We start from the raw sequence: 16,486 nt of genomic DNA, 5'->3' as shown, positions 1-16,486 counted from the left end.
CATACAGTAAGGGGCACTACTACAATACTTTGACTTTAGTGAAATGACTCTGAGGTCACAAAATGTGCTGGGGTAACACAGTTGGTGCGTGGTACTGAGAGTCTGTTAATTGTTAAGCAATTCATTTTAGCACAGCATTGCCTTAGACGGAAGTGGCCTAGGGCTACAATGTCATCTAGAAATATTCAGTGACAAGGACTGCATTGCTCAAGGTTTAATTATTTTTCTAACAGGTATTCAATGGCATTAGGAGTAACTCACCCCAGCTAGAGAAACTGTGCAGTAGTGTGAATATAAGCAATGAGATAAAATCTTCAGGAAACACAATGAGAGTGGTGTTTTTCACGGATGGATCCCAACCATATGGAGGTTTCATTGCTTCCTACACATCCAGCGGAGATGCAGGTAACTGGGTGCTACAGATGCATCTCCCCTTAGTAAGAAGTATTACAGATGCCGCACAGTCTGCCAGGACCAGAGAAGTTGTCTATGTTTTCTTGACTGGTTATAGCTGAGATCCTAACATAAGCTAACACTCATAAACAAATTAAAAAAAAAATTAATCCCAACAGAAAAAAAAGCCTTCTGATTTCAGAAAGAAAACTGCTATGATGAATTACAGACTTTAAAAACATGACATTAGATGAGCTTCTAGCACAATTACACATAATTTGCATCACTATTAGAATTAGATCCACATCCACAGTCCCTGGTCAATTGTTTTGTGCTGAAGAGACTATACACCTCTTAGAAGGTAACTTAGTCCCAGAGAGTAATTAATTTTATTTGGGCAGAACATACTTTATGGTTTCTTAGTTACCTATCCACATACATATTTACAGCAAAAATGAACAGAGGGGTTCACATTTGATATAGAATATTTCAAAATTAGGTAAGATGTGGCTTTCAATTATAGATATTCTACTACTTTTTGGATTGGTGCTGTTATCTAAGGGTTTTTAAATTTAGAAGTGGAAGTGATTATATAAATACATATGTAGTGAATATATGTGTGTTTATATACACTTATGTGTATATACTCATATATGTGTGTGTATATATATGTGTATATATACATGTGTATATATGTATACACACATATGTTTACTGGCACTACAGTGTTATGTATATTATCTATGTGATCCAATTATATTCTTGGGTTATGTAAAGAATTGCCAATCAGAAGCCACTGGGACCTACCACCAACATATGTGGTATTCATTTAAATTAAATGTGAATGAACGATAAGCCCAAATTTGGAGGTATAGTCACACAGCCAAACCCAACCTCTAACAGGGAAATAAAGAAACTTTAGTTTTGCCGGTTGTTCCTTTATTCATCCACATAAATTTCTTCCATTATTTGCATGTTCTTTGTGTGCAGTCCTGACTGCAAGTCCACACAGAAACGGTGCTCTTGTTGTTTCGGTTACTGTTCCTGGGGTGTTGGCATCTTCTGGTAAGGGCAGAATCTCACTGCTCCTTTCTCTGCTGCCTTTTGCTTCGTAGTGTGTGGCGGGTCTCTGACCAACAACCCTGAAGGGAACTTTACTTCTCCTGGCTACAACGGAGTCAGTAATTACTCAGGAAACCTGAACTGTGAATGGACTCTCAGCAATCCGAATCAGGGAAATTCCTCCATTTACATTCATTTTGAGGATTTTTCCCTTGAAAGTCACCAAGACTGTCAATTTGATGCCCTTGAGTTTCGAGTGGGTGAGTTTAATCAAAGATCACACTTTCACTTATCTGTGATTTTCTTCTTATGCCTGGAAACCACCTACCAGGAAGCAAGTCAAATGGCTATTGCAATCTGCTTTTTGGATTGGTGCTGTTATTTAAGGGTTTTTAAATAAGATGCAGGTGAGGAAAATGAGCCTTCTGAAGTCATATGGATCTATGTTTTCAACTAGACTGCACTACAGTTGATTGGTTTCCTAGTATGTGACACTCATCCAAATAGATTCTTTAATTATCCTGTACTATTAAAGACTCCTTCCTTAGGAGACTAGAACTTAGCACAGTCAGAATGTGTTGGCAGCTGTTTTAGTCAGTGTTTTTGCTGCTGTGACTAAAAGATCTGACCAGAACAATTTTAGGGGAGGAACAGTTTATTTAGAGGCTCATGGTTTCAGAGGTCTCAGTCCATAAGTAGCTGGCTCCATTCCTCAGGGCTCAAGGTGAGGCAGGACATCACGGTGGAAGAGTGTGGCAGAGGGAAGCAGCTCATAGGATGATTAGGAAGCAGAGAGAGAGATTCCACTTGCCAGATACAAATGTACACCCCAAAATCATTCCCTCAACATTCTACCACCTCCAGTCACACCCCACCAGCCTTCAGTCACCACTCAATTAATCCCATCAGGCAATTAATTCATTGATTGGGTTAAGGTCTCATAACCTAATCATTTCTTCTCTGAACCTTCTTACATTGTCTCTCATGTGAGTTTTTTGGGGATACCTCACATCCAAACCATAACAGCAGCTTACTGAACTTATAAGATTCATGAGGAGTCCTTCAAATTCTACTTAGGTATTAGAGGCGTAATGTGGGGCTGGAGATGTGGCTCAAGCGGTAGCGCGCTCGCCTGGCATGAGTGAGGCCCAGGTTTGATCGTCAGCACCACATACAAACAAAGATGTTGTGTCCGCCGAAAACTAAAAAAATAAATATTAAAATTCTCTCTCTCACTTGCACTGTCTCTCTCTGCCCCCCCCTTCTAAAAAAAAAAAAAAGTTTGTAATGTGGTGGAGAGGCACATGGGTTCTATTTGGGGGAATTATCCCCCAAGCAGTTAGGATTGTCTTTGTTTTCACGAGAGAAAAGGATCGAGGTATATTTGGTAAACCATCATTTTGTTAAGAATTTTAAAAACTGTCTTCATGGAAAATGAATCATTTCTTAGCATCAAGGCAGAGGTTATCCATTAAGTTGCTCCTACTGTCACACTGACACTTGTTTCCCAGTAAACACTAAGTAGATAGAAGAGGAAAACAATATTGTGGGCAACCTATACTGTCAAAGTTTGCAGAGTACAACTTTATCCCAAAATTTAAAAAAAATGAAAGCCCAAATGGGAAGTTAGTTTATTGGTGCAGATGCCTTGAAATTACAAAAGTCAGTGGTATCTAGCTGCCTTTGAGAACATGAAAGAGAGAATTTTCAAGAAGGAGAACATGGAGAAGTCTATGGTGACAGACCAAGGACTTCAAGAAGAGAAGTTTGGTTTTTAATATTTTCTCTTCGACCAAGCTCTATAAAACTGATGAGTCTAGAAAAGCCTTATGAGGGAAATGGAAGTTATAGTCTGAGAATGTTCTCCATGAGCCAGGTGTGATGGCACACGCCTATAATCCCAGCAGCTTAAGACACTGAGGCAGGAGGATCACGAATTCAAAGCCAGCCTCAGCAACTTGGCAAGACCCTGTCCTTAAATAAAAATGCATAAAAGGCCTGGGGATGTGGCTCAGTTGTTGAGTACCCCTGGGTTGCATCCCTGGTACCAAAAAAAAAAAAAAAAGTGTTCTCTCTGACATTCTGAAAAACCTTACTTCTGTGGTCTGTAGGATCAAGCAGAACAGCTGTATGTTAAGTTCCATCAGCTAAGTGCAATCTTCTCTTTATTCCCTCAGACTTAGACATAGCTAACATGTAAACTTCATTGATTCATAAGGTCAGTGATGTTCATTTGACAGAACAAATAGAAAGAAGATAAATGTGAGCTCTCTAGGCATTCTGTAAATCTGAATCAGATTTCTCAAAAAGAAATGTTCATAAAAACATATCCAGCTCAAATCAGACAGGTCTTTACCTGAGCACTAAATACTCTATTCATTTTAGTTGATTGAATACAGCAAAGAAATCTTCTAAATTTTAGGCAATTATCATCTTCATGTATTTTTTATCATTATTGTGTCAAATTTCTTACGACCTACAAAAAAGGGTTTTTTTTATTAGTTGTATCTCTGTTTAGATATGCTGAAGTGATTATGAAAAAACAAATTGGAACAAATTGGCATCTATGGTAGAAATACATCTACACCAAAACAGAACTTTTTTTGTTGTTGTTGTTTTGCTTTACTTTGTTGGAGGAACTCTTTGTAATGGACAAGATGGGGAGGAACTTTGTGCAATGTCTGTGACAACATCAGAATTTAAATGGGTCAATTAATATCTTGAAATGTTTCTATGATTTATTCCTACAGAATCCATTACATATGTTTCTCAAAAGTTATGCAAATAATGGCACTTGGTGTATTATTTTGTTCAGGTGATGCTGATGGTTCCCTAATAGGGAGATTCTGTGGCCCCAAACCTACCCTGCCATTGGTTATACCTCATCGTCAGGTGTGGATACAATTTGTTACCAATGATCGCATCGAATATCCTGGATTCCTCATAAAGTATTCCTTTACAGGTAAGACTAATGATTCAGATCTCAATATCTGGCAATAACATGATAATTAAAATTTTGGTTTTTTTTCCATAAAAATATTTCATGTATTTTGCTAGATGTATTTCTAGGCAACTATTAGTTTTGCTTCCAATGTCAACAAGATTTTCCAAATTGTGTTTAATAATTGGCTGTTGCTGATACCTAGGAAATTTATAAGTTTTATATATTTATCTTTATTTTAGAGATCTTGCTATACTCTTTTTGGTTTTAATATTTTTTATCTTTGAGTCTCTTTGTTTCTTCTGTATTCCTCCAATTCCTAGTGTACAAAATGTATTTTTTAAATAAGAAATGTGTATAAGATTTTATCAACTGTTTTCAGCATCTATTGGAATGCTAGTTTTTCTTCCTTTCACACATTATTGTGACAAATTTTATTGAAATATTTTCTCTTGGTAAACTGTTCTTGAGTTGCTGTGATAAACTATACTTGGTTATGATGTATGTTTTGTTCATGTGACTGCATATTATGGGCTAATATTTTATGTTGTATTTGCATCTCTGACATTCAGTGCTTACACCCAAAAAATTCAGCCCCCAGAGTGCAGCTTCCCTTGGTTATTAAATTTTTTTCCAGTCCCTTTCCACTAACATGGTAGTCCTTTTAGATTCCCAACTTTATGTAAACATCCCAATTCCATGTTTTCTGTGGAAGTCCCTAAACTCTCTTATCCCAACTTCATGGCCCACATCTTTATTCTTTAGTCTCTTTAGTCTCTCAGACAACCACACTGTTTGAGATTGCCCTTGTGAACTTGAGTACATTTATTGCTGATCGATTTTTGAAGACCCTTTTTCCTTTCCATTGAATTTGGCTTTGTTTTGGTTATAGTTTTGTTTATTTTTATTTTATTATTTTTTTTTTTTTGTGTGTGTGTGTTATATCCAAATGACTGCTTGGAGAAAGGAGTGAAATTGATAGTAATGGACTCAATCATCTTGCCTGTCATGAGCCATCCTTGGGTTGTGTGTGGACTGTGTTGTGCATCGTAGCCTAGTGAGGGGATAAGTCTGGCACTGGGAACTTCCTGTGGCACCCCCCCAGAGATTGATGGCCTGATGCAGGTGAACTGCCCCCTCAAGCTCAAGCTCTGCCAAACATCCCACACAGCACCTGAGATGGGTGTGACCTGCCAAGATGCCAATCAACCTGAGGATTGCAATACATCACAAAGCAACACTCCACCCTTGAAACTTTATCCCTGCCTTTGATGCCCCCCCCCTTAAATAAACCTCTGGAGACATCTTTGTCTAGTTCCAGCACCCATGTGGACTAGGTCTGTCAGGGGCTTTGCTTTATGTAAATATCTTTCTTACTGTTTGTGTTTTGTTCTTCACTTATTAATTTAGACTTTAAGTTTCCAGATGGCTTCTATCCTCCTCAGCAGGAAGAAGAACCCTCCAGTGAGACACTGGCCATTGTCCCCCTTACTTGCCAGTTGATTTTTCTGTATCAGATTAAAAAAGAAGAATCAGGCTCCAAGGAGCAGTATTATTTGTGTTGAACATCAGGTCATGCTATGCTCTGCTATGATTTGTTAATATGTCATTTGATACCTGACTATGTGCTTATTATAAAGCAACAAGGTATTTAATTATGGGACCGGTCATTTCTTCAAGCTCACATGTGTTTTCTCTAGCCTAGTTTTTGCTAGAAAGGTGATGTTACTTACTTTGTCTCTCGTGCAGTTACTGTCAGTTATCTTCCTTCTCCTTTGTACTAAACCTAGGGCTGTCCTCACTACGTGGTTCTGTTCAGCCAACACTATTTGGGAATCTGTTTCTATTCTTTCATCTAACTTTGCTTTTGTGCCAGTTTCATTTATTTATTCATTTATCATATTTTTATCATAAAGTATGATGACTATAAGACTACTATGGCTTTACAGGTCCCCCCGCTTCTTCTATCTTATGTAGACGGTTGCAAATCTGATTTCAGATTGTGGCGGAATACAGACAGGTGAGAGTGGAGTGATTACAAGCCCCAACTACCCAGACTCTTATGACAGCTTCACCCACTGTTCTTGGTTGTTGGAAGCCCCTCCAGGACACACCATCACTGTGAGTTCTTATTACTGTGTAAAATATTTCCATATCCATATCATGGAAATTGGCTTCTTTTAGTATACAAGAGATCAGTGTAGGCTTTGATTCTGTGGACAGATCATTATTTCTCTCTAAAAATGCTCTCATTACAGTATCTACAAGTCTATAATTAATGAAGAATGCTATCTTTTTTTCAAGTCTAGGAGAAGTTGTACATAGAAAATATTTCTACATTCAGGAAAGAGGTGTGTTCGTGTTCTTGATGAGCTTTCATTCATGTTCCTGATGAGCTGGGGTTCCAGAGCTTCTCCACTTCCTGGAGAAATAGCCCATTTAAACTTTCAAGAGAATCGTTGATAAGGAAATAGAGAGGAGGGGAGAGGAGAGTTAAAGAAAGGGCAGAAATAAAAGATTATGTGAATTTAAATGAAATAAAAAGATTTATAAGGACCTTGTAGGTCACTCATAGCACAGAGCACCTCATCATTTCTTTCTTTTTCCACAGCTTACATTCAGTAGCTTTGATGTTGAAAGACATGTAGCTTGTGCCTGGGACTCCGTCACTGTCAGGAATGGTGGCTCCCCTGGATCACCTATCATAGGACAATACTGTGGAGAGTCAAACCCAGAGACAATACAGTCTGGTTCCAACCAGCTCGTGGTAATTTTTAACTCTGACCATTCAGTACAAAAAGGTGGATTTTATGCTACATGGAGCACACAGACTTTAGGTAAAGGAAACTCTGCACTTGTCTTCTTTTTGCAGTGGTGTCTAAATTTATTTAAAATACAGTCATTCTTTGGTATAACTGAGAGGGATTGGTTCCAGGACCCTAATGGATACCCTAACCTGTGGAAGCTCAAGTCCCTTACATAAAATGTTTCAGTATATGTGTAGAACCTGTATGTATCCTTCTATATATTTTAAATCAGTTCTAGATTACTTATAATACCTAATTCAATATAAATTCTATATAAATATTTGTTATAGGAGGCTGGGGTTGTGGCTCAGTAGTAGAGTGCTTGCCTAGCATACATGAGGTACTGGGTTTAATCCCTGACACCACATAAAAATAAAAGCAAATAAAAGTATTGTGTCTATCTACAACTAAAAATTTTTTAAAATAAATACATATTTGTTATAATGTATTATTAGGGAATAAGGGCAAGGAAAACAGTTTGTACATGCTTAATGCAGATGCAAGTCTTTCTTTTCAGTTCTTTCTGATTCATGGTTACTTAAATCCATGGAAACAGAACTGCCAACATAGAGGACTGACTACACACATTTTGTATCACTTCTATATTGGATTCACTTCCAATATTCCATGCACCAACTCTAGGAAGATAACACAGTATTGATACATATCTTCCCTATTTTGCATAGGCAGAAACTGAGAACGAGTGAGCTCATCATTTGCTCAAGGCATATAGCTGATGATTTGTAATCAGGATTTCAATAAAAACAATTGAGCCCAGAAGTTGAACACTGCATGATGCATGCTCCATTAGCAAAAGGGCACAGAACAGCCAGGGAATCTCGAGTACTAGAAATAAATGTTGGAATCACAACTAGTTTAAAATATTTGGCCCTCAAAGGTAGAATACTGAGAGTGTTCAGGACAGGAAAATAAGTAGTTCGCATCATGATGAGCCTCAGTTTATGTATCTCCCCATGAGCAGTGGGAACTACTGGAAGGTTTTGAGGAGGAAGATGGCAAGATGAGATTTGTGATTTAGAACAAAAGCAGTAGCACATGGGAACTGAACCAAAGTATAGCAGATTTTATTTAAAAAGAGTAACTTTGGTACCTATAAATTTTCAACCTTGTAAGAATACTCAGAAAATAGGACTTATATATTTAGGATTTTAACAAACCCTAATATCGCACAGGACCATTCTTTCTAGTAGAGTCAGAGTTACTAGGGAGATCTTTGTAGAAGGAGTTGAACTTTCCCTCATTAAATCACTGCCTACGATTAAAGTCATACGGAATAGATGAACCCCCGGGGTGCTGAGAGCTTAAAAGCAAAGCTGAAGGAATGTTGTTTAATTAAACTTCATTTTGTTTTGAGTTCATATTTTGGCCATCTTTTTTCTTTTTTGGTGCCAAGAGTTGGACTCAGGGTTGCTTAACCACTGAGCCACATCTCCATCCCTTTTTACATTTTTATTTAGAGACAGGATCTCTCTGAGTTGCTTAGGGCCTTGCTAAGTTGCTGAGGATGGCTTTGAGCTTTCAATTCTCCTGCCTCGAGCTTGTGAGCCGCTGGGATTACAGGCGTGCATCACCACACTGGTCTGGTCATCTATTAAGTACCCATTTCAAGAGGGTGAAAATAATTCTAAATTTTTATTTCTTCAAATCATTTATTTACACCCATCAGTCAGTTTCAATATAAATGAACCAGATTGTTTAATAAAAGAATTTTCCCCAACTCAATATTACATTCTCTCTAGTCCTGTATTTAAAGTAAAATTACAAATGAGTATAGAGTTGCAGTCCCATGTATTAGTGGTAATAAAATACAGAACTTGACCTTGACAGGCTGTACACTCTAGACTGAGATCTTGTAGTGTTTCTTTTCTAGTGGTCTTGAGTTTCCAAAATTGTGATTTCTCTTGAAGATGGATGACGTTTTTCCATGAAATTTTTTTCAGGTTGTGGTGGAATATTTCATTCAGATAATGGTACAATCAGTTCCCCTCACTGGCCTCAGGATTTTCCTGAAAACAGCAGATGTTCCTGGACAGTCATTACTCACGAAAGTAAACACTGGGAGATCAGCTTTGACGGAAACTTCCGAATCCCCAGCGGTGATGGACAGTGTCAGAACAGCTTTGTGAAGGTCAGTGCTTTGGCTTACTCAATTGGAGTCACACTGGTTCTGTGAACATAAATATTTAGGCTACCCATGCCAGGAAGCCACTTTTTAATGTGAAAAAGGACAGATTTGCTGCTTGGATTTCTTGGGTGTAAGTGAGAAATCGCAACTTATTAGGAATTAAAATAGGAAGCACAGCACACAGGTCACCCTATGATTTTTCATTTGCTAATAACTAGGTAAATTAAGGAAATTTTTGTCTGACCTTAGTAAATTCTCATAACCATGAATGGTTCCTCCTTTCTGTGGAAATGAAGGAAAGAAAACCAGCTTCCTTCCTTCTTTCCTTCCTACCTTCTCTCTCTCTCTCTCTCTCTCTCTCTCTCTCTTTTCTCTCTTTCACTTTAAAAGATAATTCTCTTTACAGTTCAAGGCACCATCACAGTCAAAATTTAACATATTCTATAAAAATGGGAGAAGGTTGGAGAAGGAGCTAATGCCAACCTTCATCCTGGGCCTTAAGGACCAACAAACTGAGAAGACCATGAGACACCCACATAAACATGGAGGCAGTCAGCAAGTTTCTCTCTCTAAGTTATAAATACTGTTCACACAGCACTGACATTTCACTACCCGTGAACAGGACCATGATGATTGAATCATGAGTGCATTTGACCTGTGCTATTTTGCATCTTACATGTTTTATCTCTAAGAGACACTCCTTTTAGTAGAAAGAACATTGGCCTTAAGATCACATTGGCTTGGATATTATTTCTCTTTCTCAAACTTATTACCTGTCTGTTTTATTTATGAGCTAATTCAACCAACGCTTGGGCTCCAAATTATTCAACTGTAAAATGAAGACAAATATTTCTACTTTAGTCAGGCTGTTTTAAGCATTAGAGTTAATATGATATAGTAACGTACATAGTACTCAGTACATGGATATAAAATTGCTTAATGAGTAGAAGTAGCTCTTATTGTTAATGTTATTATTTCATATCATCTCTGGAATTATGTTTTATACCTCATTGATCCATAGTTCCTATTTAAATGAAAATCCAATACTTACAGAAGTAGAGGCATTATAAACCACATTTAATATATACTTTTCCTAATTGCTTTTTTCATGAAGCAAGTGAGCTCTCATCTCATGAAATGAGTCAATATCATGGGTACAGACTGAAGAAAAGCCTTGTAAGTTCTCCAGTTGTACAAACAAAATCTGAAAATGACCTGGACTCATTCCTTTTCTGGAGAGAAGTCCCTCTGACATCATGATGAAGCCCAACACCAGTGGCAAATGAGATCATTTGGGGGCCTTGTCACCATAATTGCCAGAGGAAGCAGTCTTTTTCTCCTGGGGGGCGGGGATCTAAGACACCTGCCTCTTCCAAGAAAGGCTGAATGTAAATAACTAGTAAAGGAATGTAGCAAATGCAAACAGCCTTGTGTGGGTAGCCCCTTTGTGCCTATGAGCCCAGAACTCTCCTCCCTACCCCAGAGACAGAAGGACAGATGAACAGAATGAACATCCTGCCCATTGGTCCAAAATGCCTGTCTCCACAAGCCAGAAAGACTACTACCCAACCCAAAGACATTGGGTCATACAGGAGCCATACCTAAGGGAATTGTACTAGACCCTTATGCTTCAATTGAGAAACACCTGGAGGCCCAAACATATAAAGTATCCTCTACCTACTCAGGTAGCCCTAGGTGCTCCAGTAGCAGCCAATAAACCAAGCAAACCAAAATCACACCGCAAAGATTATGAAAAGTTAAAGAGCCATTGGAACCATACCCCATCAAATATGCAAGACTACATACTAAACATAAACATATAAATAAGATCCAGAATCTTCTAACATAATTAAGTGTATACAATTTAAAAAGAACTCATCGTAATAAGAATTAAGAAGAACATCAGGACTTGAGTGAGAAAAGACAAGTGATGCCAACACTGAAGTAAATCAGGTGTTGGACTCATATGGCAAGGATGTCATAAAAATACTCTGCAACTACTGACAAGTTCTCTTGAAACAAAAAAGAGAATTTCAGTAAAGAAACAATAGTTACCATGAAGGAATAAATGGCAATTATAGAATTGAAAGATACAACAATAGAAATAACTTACTGGTAGTTCAATAGTGAAGTGGACATTACAAAGAGTAGAATCAATGAGGTTGGGGACAGAAAAACAGAGTAATTCACCCCATCTGAACAATAAAGAGAAAATAGACTTAAAAAATCACCAAGGAAGCCTTAGAGACCCATGAACAATAACAAATGGTGGGACATTCTATCACTGGAGTGCCCCAAAGAGAGGAGAATACATTCGAAAGACGAGACACAATGAAGTGCTAAAATAAAAGAATGGTCACTCATAAATTTAGTATCTGGAAAACCATTCCTCAGAACTAAGAGGAAAACAAAATCTTGTCACATAAAGAAAACAAAAAGAAATGATTTCTAGGGGACCTCCCACTAAAGACTGTCTAATGGAAGTTCTTCAGATGAAATGAAATAAGAAGAAATTCTGTAGCATCAGGAAGGAAGAAAGGACATGTGCAGAGAAGAAATGTGGACCTACAATAGAATATCCTTTATAAGTTTTATGAAGGATAGTGATAATTTTAAAAAAAGATTATAATGCCCTCTGATACTGAATACAATGAAAAATTGGTAAGATAAAGGGACCTAAATGGAGGGTATATTACACTTCGCTCAAAATGGTCTAATGTGGAAGCCAGTAAACTGTTAAAATCACATGTGTATGTTGTGATACCAGGAACAATAACAACTACCAAAATTATATAGAGAGATATACACCAAAACACCATTCTTCAATCAAAATGGAATCTCCAGGAAGTCAAGAAACAGAGAAGTACATAGAAAGCAAACAATAAAATATCAGACATAGCTTAAATGTATTTATATCAATATTTTAATTGTAAATAGCTGAATAGCATTCATTGAAATACAGGGATTATTGGAGCCAAGCTATGGCCCAAGTAAGTGATAATAAATACAATTCAAATTCAACCACATAGTCAGTTCAAAAGTGAAATATATAAAAACATACACTATGCAAACATTTAACAAAAAAAAAAAAAAAAAAAACAGTAGCTATACCATTACCTGATAACCTAGATGTTGGAGTATAGAAAGTCACTATAGAAAAAAAGGGATCTTTCATAATAGCAGAATCAATCCATCTGGAAGATATAATGATTCTAAATATGTATAATATAATAATAGTAATGTTTGAAAAAAATAGTGCATACAGACATCTTTCTCTCAGAAAGTTATACTCATAATTTTATAATATGTAGATATAAAAATTAGGAAAAATTTAATGAAGTTATTCCATAAAATTAGGGATGTTTTGGTAAAAGTCTTTTTATTGACATTTTTATTGGTCTTAGGCATTTAGCAGAATATCTGCATTTTTGTTCTTATTAGCTATGCTGCCAGGCACCTCTTATACCTGATAAATGGCTAGCATAATTTGTCTGCAAGCAAGATGACTAACCGCTGGATACCAGCATTTGAAAAATCAATTGAAATGATATGGCTTTAAAGAACAGAGAAATATTAAATCAGTGGAATGGTCAGGTGCTGTTTTCAGTTCTTCCCATGGACTGATCTACAAACTGAAATCTTTTTATGACTTGATATCTTATTGTTCTTTTTAAGGAATATTCTTGAAAGATTTGATTTGGGAATGGATAATTTTGTATAATTTGATCTGAAGAGAATGTGGAATAGTAAAGTGGGTCTCATCCATAGCCAATTACCTTCTTGGGCCAGATAATTCTTTTTTTGTGTGGGGGGTGGGGCAGTTGTGGGGAGTTGTCCTTTGCACTGTAGGATGTTTATCAACATCCCTCCCTACTGGGTACTACCCTCACACACCAAATGTGATACTCTGAAATGCCTCCAGACATTGCCAAATGTCTTTTGGGAAACTCAAACCTCAGTTGGATAAGATTGATTGAAAGGTAAGAGAAAACTGGATAGTGATTGATCATTTTTTTAATAACTGCCCAGCTACACAAAAGTAAACAATCCTCTTAGAGCAGTGAGAGTGGAGTGGGGGTATTTTAAAAGCAGCTTAAAAAACTATTCTCAAAAGAAAATATTGCAGATTTCCTCATGTTTCATTTACTATTGTTTTTTTGTAGATACCTGAGTATCATTAGTTTTGAGCTTAAGCACATTAAAACATAAGTCATGTTTATGATCCTGCTAGGTGTGGACAGGAACTGAAGAGACCAACAACGCCCTGTTGGCCACAAACTGTGGGAACATGGCTTCCAGGACCATTATTACACCCACAAATGCATTCAGGGTCGTCTTCCAGTCTCAGGAAGAGCCAGCCCAGGGCTTCTCCGCATCCTTCGTAAGCCGTAAGTAGCATTAAACCCAGAGGTTATGGAAAGAGTGTGGGGGCCACAGACAGCCTTGGAAAATGGTGGGAAGACTGTTCCAGGGTGACTTGAACTAGGAGATCCAAGGGGAAGAACATGGGTGAGTCACCTAATCCTGAAGGGACACCTTTCCTTCAAAATTCAGGGAGAATACAACTAAATTCAACAGTATATCAATTGAGAAATGGTGTAAAAGACATGAGTGCTACTAGCCAACATCTAAAAATAAGCCTAAGATCCAAAGTGAGTGTGTATTTGATAGAAGCTCAGGTGGCTGGTAATGAGACATGCATGGGAACACTTTCATCACCTGTTTCAAAATCACCTGTGGGGCCTGGAAGAGCATGCACATTCTTGGGCATCACCCTAGACCCAACTGAACTGAGCATTTCCATGGGCGAGGGGTTTGCATGTTTAATCTTTATCCAGAAGCCTCTCATGTCATTCAACTTTGGAATCTGCTTTCTTGGGTGTTCCCTCTTCCTAGCTGGGTACATGGGTCTGCTTCTCTGACTGCTAAACACAAATTGGGCTAATGGGAACTGCAGTAGTCTTCACGTCTGAGAAGCAATGGGGCAGCCTATTGGCTGAAATGATTAAATCAAGTAGCTACTAATTGCGAACCACTGTTCAGAAAAAAAAAAAATCCAGAAGAGGAATTAGAGAGACTAATAGTAAACAGGTATTTCTGACATGAATTGAAGGAAGTTGGTGGAAAGGATGTCATGAAAGGCAACTCTGGACCTAAGCACAGGTCTTCAGATGGTTGATGGTGTGGTGCCTGTGTGTACAATTGTGTGTATTTTAATACCATTTAAAAGAATACAGATATTTTCATGCCTGATCTGTTAATGAGTGATATGAATTAACTGATTAGTGGTTATATGAAAACCAAATGCTATTTTAATAGTAGAAATATTTTTTTTTCTTTATTTCTGACCCAAGGATTCATGTGAGAAGTTTGTGAGAATTGTGATTAGTAAATTCAACTTGTTTTTAAAAATACTAGCATTATTCTTATGGCTGGATTACAATAGTAACAAAAATAATGTAGTAATGTCATTCTCCAATTAGACATTTCAAAAACATTAAATGTACAAAGTACATTGCAAATCACTTTTACCTGTTTTATTTCTTTATCTCTGTGAACCACATTCAATCTCTGACATCCTTTTTTAAAAAGAAAATCTTCATATGAAGAAATTTACAGTGAATATGTGGTAAAACTTATACTACCTAGCACCTAAAATTCTGCACATTTTCTTAAAAAAAAGTCCTCTTTTTGTGTGTATGTTTATTTTTAAATAAAAGTTTCATGCTCTTAGTTATTGTTTCTTCCATTTGGAGTTTCCCAGGAAACTGTAACTAGAGAATTTGTGAAATGACATCTTTCTGTTACTGATAAAATAGACACCAGATGTGACAACAAATGTTCTGATGATGCCATTTTGCTCCCACATAGGATGTGGACGTAATTTCACTGGCCCTACAGGTAACATCATTTCTCCAAACTTCCCAAGGCCGTACGACAACAATATGAACTGCACCTATATCATAGAAGCTAATTCTCAGTCTCTGGTTGTCTTGACATTTGTGTCTTTCCACTTGGAAGGTAAGTTTATTCTTTTTGAAAAACTTAAATAATTTTAATTAAATAAAAACTATATGTGTATGGTGTACAACATGATGTTTGAATATTTGCATGCATTGTGGAATTTCTAGATCAAGCTAGATGACATGTTAACACTCTACTTATCAGTTTTTTGGTGATGAGAACATTTAAAATTTCCTTTCAACAATTTTAAGTTAGACAATACATTGGTATTAATTATAATCATGGTGGGGTGCAATATATTTCCTAAATTTAGTCCTCCTACAGAATAAAGTGAAATTTTGTATCCTTTGTTAGATAGCTCACCATTCCTCTTCCCCCAGAGTCTGATAACCACCGTTCTACTCTAGGTTTCTATAAGTTCATCTTTTTTGGATTTGACATAGAAGTGAGACCATGCGTGTCTTTCTATATACATGGATTATTTCACTTAGCATAATGTCTTCCAGGTTCATCCTTGCTGTCAAAAGGTCAGGGTTGCTTTGTTTTTAAAGTCTGAATACTATTTAATTGTGTACACATTTTCTTTCTTTTTTTTTTTTTCTTTTCTTTTTTTTCGGTGCTGGGCATTGAGTCAGAGCCTCACACATGCTAGGCAAGTGCTCTACCACTGAGCCACACCCTCAACCCCCACATTTTCTTTATCCACTGGTGAACCCAGATTGTTTCCATGTCTCAACTATTATGAATAATGCTGTCATGAACATGGAAGAGTAAAAATATCTCTTTGATATACTGATTTCATTTCTTTTCGCCATTTAAACAGAAGTGGAACTTCTTGATCATACAGTAGTCCTATTTTTAATTTTTTGAGAAACCTCCATACCATTTTCCATAATGGTTCTTCCGATTTACATTTCTACCAACAGTATAAAAGTGTCTAATTTCTAAGTTCTCCCAACATTTCTCTTTTGATAATAGCCCTGGAAGGCAGACTTATTCTTAAGCATACTATGAAAAAAATCTTAAGAAATTAATGAGGGGTAAGAAGAGGCAGAGATACTCTAAATCACCATTTGAAAAACTATATAAATAACATGTCATGTAAATGTGCATAAAGATCCAAATAAAGGATCCAACCATTTATTCAAAAACTTTCTATATATTCCATCCAGC

General features: G+C 37.0%; 1 protein-coding gene across 1 annotated transcript in view; it reads left to right on the top strand.

The window, feature by feature from the left end:
- Cubn (cubilin) overlaps nucleotides 1–16,486 on the top strand; it is a 280,054-nt gene that overhangs the window by 203,956 nt on the left and 59,612 nt on the right. Inside the window, exons 49-56 of the mRNA XM_026408130.2 lie at nucleotides 234–405; nucleotides 1,509–1,715; nucleotides 4,271–4,417; nucleotides 6,396–6,517; nucleotides 7,008–7,233; nucleotides 9,165–9,352; nucleotides 13,581–13,737; nucleotides 15,221–15,370. Of these exons, the coding sequence (XP_026263915.2) occupies nucleotides 234–405; nucleotides 1,509–1,715; nucleotides 4,271–4,417; nucleotides 6,396–6,517; nucleotides 7,008–7,233; nucleotides 9,165–9,352; nucleotides 13,581–13,737; nucleotides 15,221–15,370 (1,369 nt within the window). The remainder of the gene's footprint in view (nucleotides 1–233; nucleotides 406–1,508; nucleotides 1,716–4,270; nucleotides 4,418–6,395; nucleotides 6,518–7,007; nucleotides 7,234–9,164; nucleotides 9,353–13,580; nucleotides 13,738–15,220; nucleotides 15,371–16,486) is intronic.

Source organism: Urocitellus parryii, chromosome 9 (assembly GCF_045843805.1).
Source record: "Urocitellus parryii isolate mUroPar1 chromosome 9, mUroPar1.hap1, whole genome shotgun sequence".
Taxonomy (NCBI): Eukaryota; Metazoa; Chordata; class Mammalia; order Rodentia; family Sciuridae; genus Urocitellus; species Urocitellus parryii.
This window is presented reverse-complemented; position numbering and strand designations above follow the sequence as displayed.